A 14,616-nucleotide genomic window follows, 5' to 3' on the forward strand; every position below is an offset into this window, starting at 1 on the left:
CAGCAATACTTCATAATGTGGTTTATTATCAGGCTGAGATTTATTTTGTGTGAGCGCCAACTGGTCCTGTGCCCTTTAGCATATCAAGCGTAGTAACTCTATCAAAAGAAGCAGATACAGAGGTTTGTTCTTTGAATTTGCTCCGAGGATGTTCAGTTAGTGACGACAAAAACATGACACATGTACTTGCAAACCCCAGCAAACAACTCTGCCAGTCTTTTAGCCAGTTCTGCCGTGCAACAACATATCGAACAGGGCGGCATGTATAGTCATGAACTTGAACCCGACTAGAATATGACGTGTTTGCTGGTTTATATCAGGCCAGCACGTCGCCTCGGGTGTCTCTCCAACAGCAGGTCGCCTCTTCTTATGCATAAAGGCAGCAGTGTTTCTAACAAGAGCAACCCTGTCTTTCCACTTCTCAGGAACAGATAAACATGAGCTTTGAATAAGTCACATTGGTTTTCTAATTTAGAGGAGGCTTCACAAAGAGACAAAAATGCAGTTTTCATGAATTGAACTCGTCAGAGAGTGTGATCAAAGTAAACTTTACGTTTAGTTAGCCGGCATGGATGTTGCTGCAAATGTCAGTGGATGTGTAGTTGTGTGAATCTCAGGTTTCTGGGTTAAAGGTGCGTTCATGCAGCCTGACCTCTGGGGGGGAGTCATGCTGTTGATGATATGGCTTCTGTCCTCAGGCACTGACAGCACAAATCAGCTCGCTGCTTCAGGGAGCATCTGATGGATTTCTGTTCATTTTAGAAGCTGTCCAAGGGAGAAAAGTTCAATTTATTCAGGTGTCCTGGTTCGCAGCGAGACTTGAAGTCAGCGAGGACAGAGCTGATGGCATGACAAATGATTTACACAAAACTTGATGTGACTGATGAGAGAAAAGCAGTTGTTTTTCTGACTCAGCAGCAACAGAACAGAAATAGATCATAATTTAAGTTGTCAGAGAGACAGCTAGTGTGTGTGTGTGTGTGTGTGTGTGTGTGTGTGTGTTGTGGGCGTGGATAAGGAGATGTGTCCTTCCCTGAAGCCGTTGAGCTGCGCGCTGCTGCTGCTGCCATACGAGCCCAGTTGCAATAAGCGCACACAGGCGAAAAATCCAATGAGTGAATCTCAGCGAGTTTTACTCACTGACTGGATTGTGTTTAAGGACTGACTGATTCCACTTGACAGCGAGCAACTACTTGGACATTTTTTTGTTGTTGTAATTACGCTAAAACCAAAAAGAATCGCGACAAAAAAATAAAAACAAGACGCAACGATGACAGCCGAGTTTATTTCACCTCGGAGTCACTGAGATCCGCATCCTCCCGCGTTTGCATCCGACCGCTGACCCCCCCCTGGAAAAGATGCAAAGGAGATACAGGATGAATTCGGCTTTCATGGCAGTGTTACTCGGAGTGGTGAGTAGCTTCTTACATAACGTGTGTCAAATGTTTGCCTTAAACTTCACTTGGACACATTCGTCCCGTCACGCTGTGCGGAGAGGACGCTGCGCAATTACGCACCAACCTAACGAGCGGCTAACACGCGGTGAGAGTTTGTAAGAAAGTTTATTACAGATTTTCTTTCCTTTCAGCTTTTTGTGCCTTTTATTTTTTGACAGGAAACTTTCCCTGTAGAGCTTTACGCGTTTCCCTGCATCATGCTGAGATTTGGACGTAAACCTATTGTATGGCAGCTTATATTTTTGTCTCCTCTTGGTGCATTACTCATAAAATAGATGTTTTAGGTGTAGAAAGTTAAGAGTCCGGGTTCTTGCACCTGTCCTGACTTCAGTTCTGGCTTGTCAGTGTAAAGCAGAGCGGATGTATGCAGCAGCCATTCAGGTTGATACTCTATAGCTCCAGTTGCTGGATCTGTAGTTCCACCCTTCTCAGTTACATGTGGCTCTACAGACAGCAGGACAATAACAGTGTCGCAGTGGAGGAGCTCACAAATAGGACATGTGTTATAGGATGGAAGGATTTGTGAATTTAATAGTTTGGTGTGTTTGATTGGCCACAATTTACAGATTTGACTGATGGGATGTGCAGCAGGACACATTCTGTCCACAGATCTTTGATTACATTTCAACAAAAAGCTTCACGGGGGAAACTGAGGAGAGGTTCTTCTTTCAGGTTGTGCAATAGATGTTATGTGTGTAGAAAAGCAACCTGGTAGATTTGCAGTGTGATCCAGGAGGAGCAACTTCCAGGTTCAAATTCCAGACAGGAACTGAGCCGACCACCATAAAGATCTGGAAAACGCCGTTCACGCATACAGGAGAGGGAAGCAGACGCAGAGTGAGAGAGATACAAGGACGACTTGTACACATGAGAGGAAGAGTAGAAATCAACAAGAGAAATCTTAAGAGGATGCATGGAAACTCTGGAGAGTCACAGTTTTTTAATCTCACTGATTTATCTGTAATTCTCTTGAGGCCATGCAGGCCCAGGAAGGAAATGTTTTATATGGGTTTTTTTTTCAGCGCCTTAAATCAGACAGGACGCGGTCAGTCAGTGCCGTGAGCTTGTCAAGGTCCTGGTTTTGGAGCAGGCCGCATCACTGATACATGACAGCTGCTCCCTCCGATGGGCATGCATCCTCTGCTGGCTCAGCACATGTAATATTGATAGAGCCTGAACCCCNCCCCCCCTCATCCTCACTCTTCCTCTCCTACTTTCACTTCATACTCACATCACTCTCTTCTTTATTTCCGTCTCTCTGCCCCCTCCTCTCACTTCACAAGGAGATGACGACTCAGTGCTCTTTGTTGTCACCTCCAGTGGTGCCCACAACAGTTGAGGAGCCATGTCCTGATTAAAATTAGGCCCAGCTTAGTAGGAAGGCTGGTTTAGTGGAACTCTAATGGCTTAACAAGTGCTGACAGCTGAGGTCCAGAGGTTAAGTGCCTCCAACTGAAAATTGACTGGAGCATTAGTAAGATTGGTGGTAGCGCTTGAAGTCGTGCGTCCAGATGCTTCTGCACTTGCATTTGCGTGTGTGATCATCTTGCCTCTTGCTTCTGGGAGATTAGCCGACAAGAGTTGAAGAGGGCAACTGCTCAAAGTCCCATCTAACAACTAATAATAGGAAACGTGCAGGTCGAGCTACAACTTGCTGAACGCTCTGCATCTTTCTTTTTTTTTTTTCAATTCCGCAAGCTATTTGCTCCAATCACATCTGTTTTCACAAGTTCACAAACATTAGGGATGCACTTAAATTTCAGTTTTTGGGTCATTAAGACAGTTTGCTGTTGCGCCCACACCCGGAGCTAGAAGAGGGTCAAAAGGAAAAAAAAAAAAAAGCAGACGCTAAAAGCTGAAACTTGGAGTCATTTCAAAAGTGCCAATTAGACATTTTGGAACAGGTTTGTTCACATGCGATGTTGTTAATGCGCTTGTGCAAATGTGTGAATGTGGATGGGCGTGCGCAGTACGTAAAGGGGGCAGATCAGGGGAAGCAGGGAAAGGAAGAGTGCTCAGTGAATCCTCTTTAAATGAACACTTTTTGCGTAAGGCAAGCGTGAGGTTGAGGAAGGTCAAAGAGGCATTTTAAATGTTTAAAATCGCTGCACAGGGAAAATCATCACAACTCAAATGTTGACTTTTCAAACACAAATGAAAACCATTTTAGTGCACATTTGGGTGAGACCAGAGATCCTCGAACACCTCTAGAGGACAGACGGAACAGATGGACCTCCTACAGAGTGGGTTTTTGTTTCTTATCAGTTTGAGGTGATAAAGCTGCAGAATATTTTGATATCATCAGGCGTGAAAAGTCGCCCCGCGAAGTCACATTCTCAAACATGGGCAGCACAGAGAACTGAATACCAAAGACTTAAAGGTGAATGAGCCATGACACCATCAAGGACAAGAGAGAGTGTGTACACTCGCATGCACACACACACAACCACACATACATGAACATTATCTGCCAGCTGACTCAGAGGTGCCTGAAGGGACACTTGACGTTTTGTAGAGCTCCTCTCTCTTGTCAGCAACATTCCTCACACACCTGAACCCTGACGATTTATGCCGAGTGCACCTCCTTCACACAAATTTCAACATACCCACATGTGGTCGCACACCGTCAGACTGTGTTGATAAATGTGTAACAGTCAGTCGGCAAAAATGTGCCTCACCTAAGAGGAAAGTGACTCAGATGTACCCTCAAAATCCTGCTTCTGGTAGTTTTCAAATGATTCAAACAAGTCTAAGATAGAGTTTTCTTTTGACCTTTGATCTGACGCTTGTCTGTCAAAGACGCCCAACAGCGGGACATCCTAACTTCATAAATGATGGCCTAAAACAACCCCTCCTCGCGATTCTGCAGAGAATGAAAGACAGGCCGCTCCTCGGTGTCAGAGGGCAATCGCTGCTTTTATCGCCGTTTGCTTTGGAGATCAAGGCGTGCGGAAGATAAAAAAACAAAGACTTGGCGTGAGAAAGGAAAGATTTAGTACGATATAATGGTAAATGCCACGCACAGTAGGGAGGACATGCAAACACAACCAGGCTTGGGCATGAGCATGCAAGTGTGTGCACATTCTCATGCATTTATGCATAAGCAGAGACAAGCACAAACATCTGCACCTGTCAACAGCTGAGATAAAGCTCTCAACAGGTTTGAAGAATGTAGCGAAAACCAGCTTTACTCCTGGTCTGGATGTGTGATTTTGTTTGCTTTCATTACTGCAACTTCACACATGCACATGCAGTATTTGTGTTACGGCTAAAATGAGTCTTAAGTGACTAAAGTTGTGGTTTCCCAACCTTTCTGGCATGTGATCATATAAAACAAAGCCGTGCCTTGTCGTGACCTCATGTTACAGGTTTCATGTGTCTACAGACTGTTAGCAGTTCAGCCAGAGACAGAGTTTTGTTCTGCAGATTGTTTCATTTGGATGCTTTTAGAAGCCAGATAAGGAAATTATTTCTGGTATTTCACAAAAGCATAGAAAATAGAAGACTTTGGAAAATGGGAAATTTAGTGTAACTATCTCATTAATCATCTCACAACTGTTTAAATTCATCTTGCTGACCTCTTGCAGGCTCATGACTCCATCAACTGGGAAGCATTGGGTTAGTGAGTCCAAAATAAACGTACTGGAATACAAGATGATTTAAAAAAAGGAAGTAAGAAAAGAATGATTTCTGCTTTACAGAGTATTGTTCTTGCTTTCTTTCTGTTGCCTTTTCTCGTGAAATACTCGTTGTTTTAGCTCTTTCCAGCCTCCAAAAATGGTCCAAATGAAAGAAAGACACTCTTTATCTGAACTTCTCACATAGCACAATGGTTCACATTGCTTCGATTGAGACGATGCTTGCTGTTTGGTTCTTTGTAGATGATAAATATAGTCATTTTTGTCTTTTTGTATTGACAACCTTATGTTTGCTGTTGGATGTAAATGTCATGTTGCTTTACCTTTCTGTACATCGGCAGGTTGGGGCTCTGGCCAATAAGGAGAAGTGTCTGTCGGGCCAGTATACGACCAGTGGAGAATGCTGCAAGCAGTGTCAGCCCGGCGAGGGTGTCGTCAAACCATGTGGAGCCACACAGACAGTCTGCTCTCCGTGCCTTGACAGTGAGTATAACAAAAAAAAAGCTGTTTGTGGACTTACATTCACACATACAGATGGGCAAAGACTGTTTGATGGACAAAAATGCACAATGGTAATATATAAAAGCCCATGTGTGTGTTTAAACATTAACGACGGAGCTGCGTCATGTGAGTATGTCAAATATTTAGCGCTCTGGTCTGATGAGCAGTGATGGTGATTTAGTGTTTCATGTTATTTCCTCTACATACAAATCGTCTGCTGTCCTTGCTGTCGCTGGAGAAGACACAGGATTGTAAATCACAGCAATGGCGCTGAAAAAATAGATTTGGTATGCAAAATCGTTCTGCTAGACCATCAGCAGTCATTTATTCTTGACATAATAATAGCTTTGTGTAGTTTCTGTGACACTACCTTCTATTAGCATGACATTAGTAGCTTTGTTAGGTTGCTGTACAGTTAGTCTGCAGGTTTAAGCCTGCCATTGGTTGCATATTTCACATGGCTTTCTCCCCTCTCCACCCCTATTTGCATGTTACCATTTCAAAATCTTCCTTGCTATTGAAAACAACAACAAATGCTGTTATTATTCCTTTTGTGAAGCCTTTTGTTACATGGTTGAGAAACTGCAGAAGCTAGTTTTATATTATTGTTATAATTACAACCTCGCACAAAAGCGGCAAGCTTTGATCGCGCATTAAGGCAGCCTTGCTTGGCTCTTTCAGCAAATGATCGTACAGAACAACAAACAATATATTTACAGCATTTTTTATCTAACAGAAATTTTCTTACATGTTTGACCATAAGTTCATAAGTTCAAAAGGTTCATTTTCTGAGCACGGTCCAGCAACACAGGTTCCCTCATTGAGCCTATTTTGCAGAGGCTTAGTGCCGCCTAGTGTGGTTGTGATTAGTTTAGGTGAATACAAACAAGTCAGAGCATTTTTTTCTCCCTATAGCAGAGTGATAATGAGTACAGCCAGACTATTCTTCAATACTGACACAGCTTTGGAGATAGGTCGAGCTACTACACTGTGTCTTTCTCTGGTCAAATCAGGTTTTTACTGGTTGTTAAAATGACCACATTGTGTATTTTTACATGTTAGAAGACATACCATGAGCAAAATAAGCCGTCATTTCCACCATGAAACTCCAGTGTACTGATGACCATCTCAGAAACACTGATTCAGACTTTCAGGATCTCATACGTAATAAACCTAAAGAACCATCCTGTCAACTGGTGGGGTGGAGCTTTCTGTATCATTATTCTTTTTCTGACTCGGTTTTACCAGGAATAGATAAATCAGTGAGCTGGTGTTCCTGAGCTGCAGTGAGTGGGGTTGGGGTTGTGGAGAGAGATGATGGGGGCTTCATAGATCTGCATATTCTAGAGGAAGTAACACTGTAGGATTACAGGTAAACCATTTTAAGACTAGGAGGGATTATTTTCAGGAAAAAACATCTACATGTGTGGCTGTGTTACAGAGAGATGAGGTTTTAGAGGTTGAATCTAACACTAGAGAGATGCTCTAATTGTAAGATAGGTTCTTTAGGGCTGTTTTGAAATACCATTTACTCGCTAACATGGTTCCAATGACATTTTTAACACGCTGATGTGGAGCAGGTAACATTTACTATGGTCATACTCTCAGTTTATCAGCATATTAATGCATGTTTATGAGCCATAATAAACACGCAGCAGAGACTGATGGGAATCTCATTAGCATTGCAGGTATTTGAATAATACCCCTACATGATAAATCAGGAGCTCACTGTGAAAGTATGAACCAAATTTCACTGCAGTCCATCCAAACAGACATTTTGTTTTAACTAAAAAAACAACCTCATGGGGTGCGAAAACTAAAATCAGGGGTCATCATTGTCTGGAAGTGGTGAAGTTATGCGACAGATTTTTCACCAATCTGTTGAGAAGATTTGGGGATTTTTAAAAAATGTATAAAACTTTAATCTTCAGGTTGCTACTTGAGGAAAAATCCAAGGATCACCAAAATCCTTGATAACCATCCTTAGGGTCTCTGACTTTAAGAGCATTTGTCTTGATACATCAGCTTGGACTTCAGTGTTGGACCAACTAACTGACTGATACAGTACAACCATCCCTAGAGTCATGTCATGCTGCTAAAATAGAGCACAGTTTGCTTGATTTCCCAACATAACAGAGCTCAACATTGGTTTGGATCAGATTAAAGAATAACAAATGTGGGTGTTCAGCAGTGCATCTGAGGCCTTCACTATTATTGATGTAAAACATCTGTGTTATTTCCTGATTATTATGCAGATTGAAGTACCTAATGTGTAACGTTAGACTGATTCAGCTGCCTGTTTGGAAGTAAACTAGATGCCAGACATAACTGTTTTCCACCATCGCTGCCCTCATCTTGACCTTAACCATGTAGGGAGAGAATCTGTGTCGGGCAGAAAGACTTTATGAGGACAGAGATGCTGAGAGGATACCAGAGCAGGATCGGCTCCAAGCGTTGTCACAGACAAAAAAAACTGCAGCGGAGATATTTCAAGCACTAGATAAGTGGTCGTGTCACAGCGATAGAGATGGTAGGCACTGTAGATTTACATTTAATAAACATGAAGCTGTAACTGAAGAGCTTGAGAAGATATTTCAGGTCTGTGAGGCGCATTTCTACTGGAGTGAAGGGAAAACGCATTGAAGGTTTTTTAGTGTGAGCTCAAAGGTCAGCTTGAGCTTGAAGTGGCCGAGGTTGGTTCACAGCCAGCTCCTGCTCTGTTCCCAGAGTTTTCCTTGTAAGAATTCCATGACTGTCCTGCGTCCAGGCCAGGAAGTAGCTGTAAACCTCAATGGGTCAGTGAAGGATGGCGAACCGTGAGCCAAGGAGCCCCGCAGTCAGAAAATGATTAAGTCCTCAGGGCATGAGAGAAGTCAGAGAATGTGGCCAAGGAGATATTATTTATTTGTACTGGTCGGGCTTCTTTGGAATGATGTACGCTTTTAAAAGTGATTCTCAGCTGAAGAGTTACACCTTGAAAACATATGGTTGCCACATATAGAAGCATTAAGACTGTAAATTATCTTCAGCTCTACTTGTATAAAAACGGATATTTTAGGCTCAAAATGATTTTTACTACGGGTGTCTTTGACGTTGCAGCTTTCAATTGCACAACACAGAGGTTTCCAGCGATGATAATTATCAGTCTTATGGTGCTTGTTCTGCTCAGACATGAACAAACAGACAGTAGCAGCCTCTCAAAACTGTCATGAGACCAGACAGGCTCTGCACTCACTCACAGACAAATGCAACACAGATAGCTGCCCGTCATTGTAAAGATATTTTAAGAACACATCAAACATAGTGATTACATCTGTAATGCAGGTGGATGGAGCATGTAAACAACTTGTTTACAGCTTGGTTATTAATCCCCAGACCTGTCATTTGATCATTCTCTACTCCTGCCCTGAAGAGTGATTGGTAAGGCTTTTATTTATTTTTTTATCCTCTTCAGAAGCAAAGAATCAGTAACAAAACATGCTGATTAAAGGGAGTGTTTGTCTGTTCTTATGTAAGCTGCCAATGTTTGCATGTTTGGCTAACAAGTTTACAGAAGTAACATGATCCAGCATTAATATTTTTCCCAAGGGAGTTTCACAAATTATTTGTGGAGATACAGAAAGTCCCCTTCACAACAAGCACATCTACTGTGTGGTTTTTCGGCACTGTGGTAGTCAGGCCCGATCCCAAACCTAATCCTGAAGCTGTGATGTATTATTAGACTGAAAGACGCTAAAATCACAGGATAACTTTGCCAAACATTTTGGTCAGTCCTTATCCAAAAGCATTTTGTCTTGTAATGCTAAAACTAAAACCACGCTAAAATACAAACAGTAAAGCTGTGGTAAGATTAAGATACATTTATCTTATTTTATCCTTAATATTATTTGATCTTATCTTAATCTTATTTGATCTTATCCTAATCTTATTTTATCTTTAACTTAATCCTAATCTTATCACGTTACAATGATAGGCATCCATTAACTCTGGAATAGCAGTTGGGTCGTACTTGTTCTTGATCATACTTACAACATATTAGGATCAACTAGCTTTAATTTAACCGATGCAGTCTCTTTATTTATATGTTTTGCACGTGGGGCCCCAAGGTGCCAAAATTGTTTGGTCCCATACTGGTCCAAATCCTGGGGACCAGAACAAATGACTTGGCCCAGCTACAGGTATAAATAGGTGACTTTCCACTGCAGGAACTTGGCGTGAGGTGGCACCAACGTTCACAGCCCGTAATCATCTCCTTCAGTCTTTCTGTTTGCATTGCGGTGCAGGATCCGGCAGCTTCAACTGACACTAGTGACACCAACTCTGAGTGTCCCAACGCGATGACAAATATTACTTACTGGACCCAACTCTACTTCTGTCAGCACAGGGGTAATTGAACAATGGAGGTTTATTATGTTAGTCAATATGGTGAAATTTCCGCTGTTGATGGTGATGTTTGAGAGGAGAAGACAGCTACTCAACAAGGACGTCGATAGTACAGAACAATGGCGCTTGTTGTGCTCTCTGAGTTTACCCAATCAGCAGTTGCCTTCTCCAGTTTTAACCAATTAGCATTAAGACCTGCACAGCAGGATGTAGGAGCCACTCAGGATCACCCACCCTGGATAGGTACCCCCCAAAATGGCCCTGGATGAGCTTCTGCAGGGTTTATTCTTGCAGTCAGAACAGGCACAAAAGTTCAGGCTGTCCTAGAACAGTGTGCATGTTCCAGCGTCGGAAAACAGGCTACTGACGCCAAAGGATCGGTCCAAGTACAGCAGCCCAAATACTTTTGCTAAAACTCAACCAGTTTTGTATCTTGTCTAAATTCAGGTCACCACACGTGATCCATAGTTGATCTGAATGTGAGTACCTGCCAATTCTCAGCCAAAACGGACCTAAACTGGTACCTCTTATTGGGCCAAAACGGGCTCACTGAAAGTGAACCACTGCCAGAACCCAGCTGAATGTCGACAATTAGCCTCGATCAGCCCAATTCTCCTCGATCTCTGATTGACATTATATCATGGAAGTTAAAAGCCCTTTGTTTGAAAGATTTTAAAGATCTTGTAGCAGTAAACCTGCTTCTGTTATCAGTGAAAAGCAAACATCTGCAACAGTGAAGGATCGGATTCATCAAAAAGTCTATGACTGTAGATTAAAAGGGTTAAAGTTGGGATTTTCACCAAGAGAGGTTTGTTTTAAGTATCTATTTCATGAACTATAACAATGGAAATATATATTGGCCTTTGTAGTATTTATGTTTTCATCTGAGGTAGAAAAATTAATGTGACAGAAACATTTTATTTCTGACAATCTTCCAATCTAATTCTCCATTAACATCGAGTTCCGTGAACCATATGTCCTCGCATATGTTGTTTCAGGCGTATTGCCCACAGCTGATTGCTTCTCATTGCACAAGCATCCATTTATACAGATTGTGGTTTTTCCACACAGCGTCCAGGCTTCATTTAGCACAGAGAGCTATCAGGGGCCTGGCTGAGGTGCTAAAAAGGACGGCCGGCCGAAACTCATGAAGGAGTTTGGATGAATGAGCAGATAAATGGAGATGAAACAGAACAAGTAGAGCTGTGCAGCTGGAACGGAGACAAGTCGAACTTCTCAGCCAGCAGCTAATGGCTCATAGAGACACACACGTACAAACATGTCCAGGAAAACTCACACACACACACACACACACACACACACACACACACACACACACACCACATGCTGCGCAGTAGCCTGAGCGGATAAAGTCAGGAGTCCTTTTATGGGTGTCGAAAACAAAGCGAGGGATTGAGCAGCAGCAAAAGTACTGCTATGATATGATATGCTGAGCCAGGAGAAGACCGCTTGCACTCCCCTCCCCCCCTCCTCCCGCCCTGCTGCAGGCTAGTGTTATTAATGTATTGACTTGCATTATTGATGGATGGCATTATGATAATGGCTCTGAGAGCACTCATGAGGAGGGGGGAGAGGGGCTCGTCTGAGTGTGTGTTTGATGGGAGGGAGGGAGGATGCTGCAGGACATAACGCCGTGGGGGGTAACAGCACAGAGTGGACGCCAACGGGCCCACGTAGACTAGAAGAGACGACGCTCAGTCCACGTCTAATTAAACAAAAATGTGAAGAACCCACATTTGACACCATTGGTTCAAGACAGAACTGCACACACGGATTCATCTCAAATGACACAGTGGCTGCTTTTCTTTTCTTCTCTCCGTCTGTCTGTGTCTCTGTCTCGGTGTCTATCTCTCCTCATCTCTGTTTTAATCTCTGCATCATCAGAGCGTCCACCGTGGTTGGTGGGCCGGTGACGCAGACCCAAAACCTGATACGCTATGAGACACTGAGCTGCAGAGGGTCTACATGGAGACTGCATGCCAACAGCCTCCTGTCTCCTACCACACACTAGTTTAGTTTAGGTTAGAGCTGAAAGAAAAACTGAAATTATCATAATTTACAACAATTTTGATAGAAAGAAATCCTGATTATAATCTGACATGAGCTTCAGAAATGTGAATATTTGCAGGTTTAAATGACAATATATCAAATGTTTCAAGATTCTGAATAGTGCAAAGATATTCTTTGGGCTCTGGAGGATCGTGATTGATGTTTCTTTTACTGTTTTCTGACATTTTACTGAGAAAACAGTTAGTTAAAGGCATAATGAGCAGATTAATCACCAATTAAAATAGTAGCTGCAGCACCAGTTTAGATTAAAGAGGGACTCTCCCACTTTAACAGTAAATACTCTAGTTTAGCTTAATTTAAAGTTGGGCCGCACTTACTGATTGCGTTCATTGTTGATCATTCTACAGATTATTTTCTTGATTAATCCCACAAGAAGAAACGAGTGAAAAACGCCCTTTGCGATGTCTTAACAATCAACATTGTCGCAACGGATTATACGGCTTTCTTAAACTAACATTAAAAGACTTAAGAGATTAAGTTTATCATCACATTAGACAAAGAAAAGCAGCCGATTAACCAGTCAGAGGCTGAACAAAAGAATATTTAGGCCTTTTTGCCCACAGAATATGCTTGTTCACAATTTGCACACACTCTGTTGCAGAGATTTATTTTGAGGTCATACTTTCACAGTCTATCGCCTACCTCCCTCACACACACACACACACACACACGCACACACACGCACACACACGCACACACACGCACACACACGCACACACACACACACACACACACACACAGAGGCTGCTGCTCTTACAAATGGGTCTGTTGCATAATTTAGTGTGTTTCCCAGTTCTCTATCCAGCCGAAATACAATTCCATAAAACATGCAATATTGATTGCGCCCTTTGCAGATATATCTGTCCTAGGAAGTCTTGCAGGTACACAAACCATTTATGAAACATAGGTGATGTAATGATGTTCATAATCATAAAAAAAAATACTTTCGAAACAGATGTTGTGGTTGCTGCTTGTGCGTGCTCTCGGAATCGTTTCTTTTTCTGAATGACCTCTTTGCACCTGCATAAGCACATGGGGAAATGACCCGAAAGCTACATTCCTGTGTAATTTTAGAAAACTGAATCCACTGTTGGGAAGAGAAGCCAGCTGTTTCCATGATGAGAAACAACATGCTTACTAATTAAACTTCTTGACAAAACAAAATACATTAAAACATTTTAGAAAATCTAAAATGCATTTCAAAACAACAAGAAACAAAGTATCATCTAAGAAGGTGTGACTAGTGTTGTTCAAAACAGATTTTAAATACTTATTTAGACACTTTTATAAACTCTACAACTAAAATAAAAATGCAACCTTCAAAACATGTAAAAATAAAGGGAAAATCTTCCAGACAGAGGTAAATTACAATATCCTCTGTCTCAAGCTAACTGTTCAAAGAACACAATCGGTCCAGTCTGACTGGGACTTCTACCAAAACAGAGAGACTTTTGGGTGGAAGTTAAAATAAGCAGAATAGGAGCATGAAGTGGCTTAATGCAGGAAGGTTTTGTGTTTACTTTCATTGAAATGGGACAGTTGAGATGAGATAAATGCATGTCTTATCTAAATAATAATAATAATAATAATAATCAATATTATTATTGGAAATTATGTTTTTTTATGAGAAGGTTATTATCTTTTTTTGGGGGGTACAATTTTGGTGCCTCAGCTGCTGGAATATTGCTGTTTTGTTCTTTCACTTTTTTGTAGCATTTTTTTTTGCCAGAACTGTCTCGTTTCTATTTTTTTATATGGGTATTTGACTAACACAAATCTCTAAAATGAGAAACCCATTGTTGCATTTAAATACCCATCTGAAAACAAACAAAAAAAAGATTTCTTGCTGAGATGTGTTTTGTTTTACACCAGCCATGACGGAATATGGTCCATATGCTGTAAATGATCTCTACGGGATATTAAAGAAACAGCACTCATCTCTTGGACAGTTAAAAACGTTAACATCCGTTTCTCTCTTCCCTTCTTTTAGGCGAAACCTTCTCAGAAACCTTCAGCCACACAGAGAAATGTCAGCCGTGCACCCAGTGTACAGGTCTGTACCGCATGGACACGCCCTGCACCGACTCCAACGACGCCGTCTGCGTGTGCAAATATGGCTACTACCTGAATGAAATATCTCAGCTGTGTGAACCCTGCACCAAATGCCCTGAAGGCCAGGGAATGCTGCTGAGCTGCGAGCTCGACCACGACACGGTGTGTGAGGAGTGCACCTCGGACACCTACTCGGACCAGGAGAGTTCCCGAGATCCCTGCATCCCCTGCACCACCTGCGATGACGAGGAGGTGTTGCAGGCCTGCACCCCTGTCAGTGATACAGTTTGTCAAGGTAAGACACAGGCTCATATTTTCACAGTAAAGAACATAAAGTACCTGCATGTCCTGTCAGAATAAGGTGCTTATATACTTAATAACAAATCATCTGCACGAATATCGGCCAAGGTGAAATGTTCCAGCATGTGTATTTGGCTTGTTGGCCACAAAATGTATGTCGTACGAATTCTTGCAGCAGTGCAAATGAGCGAAGT

General features: G+C 42.1%; 1 protein-coding gene across 1 annotated transcript in view; it reads left to right on the plus strand.

Moving 5' to 3' along the window:
• The first annotated feature begins 1,073 nt into the window (after positions 1-1,073).
• Positions 1,074-14,616, plus strand: part of ngfrb (nerve growth factor receptor b) — a 37,787-nt gene continuing 24,244 nt past the window's right edge. Inside the window, exons 1-3 of the mRNA XM_008283577.1 lie at positions 1,074-1,412; positions 5,437-5,578; positions 14,061-14,417. Coding sequence (XP_008281799.1) covers positions 1,359-1,412; positions 5,437-5,578; positions 14,061-14,417 — 553 coding nt within the window. The 5' untranslated portion in view covers positions 1,074-1,358. The remainder of the gene's footprint in view (positions 1,413-5,436; positions 5,579-14,060; positions 14,418-14,616) is intronic.

This window comes from Stegastes partitus, unplaced genomic scaffold (genome assembly GCF_000690725.1).
Source record: "Stegastes partitus isolate 25-593 unplaced genomic scaffold, Stegastes_partitus-1.0.2 Scaffold320, whole genome shotgun sequence".
In the NCBI taxonomy this organism is placed as follows: Eukaryota; Metazoa; Chordata; class Actinopteri; family Pomacentridae; genus Stegastes; species Stegastes partitus.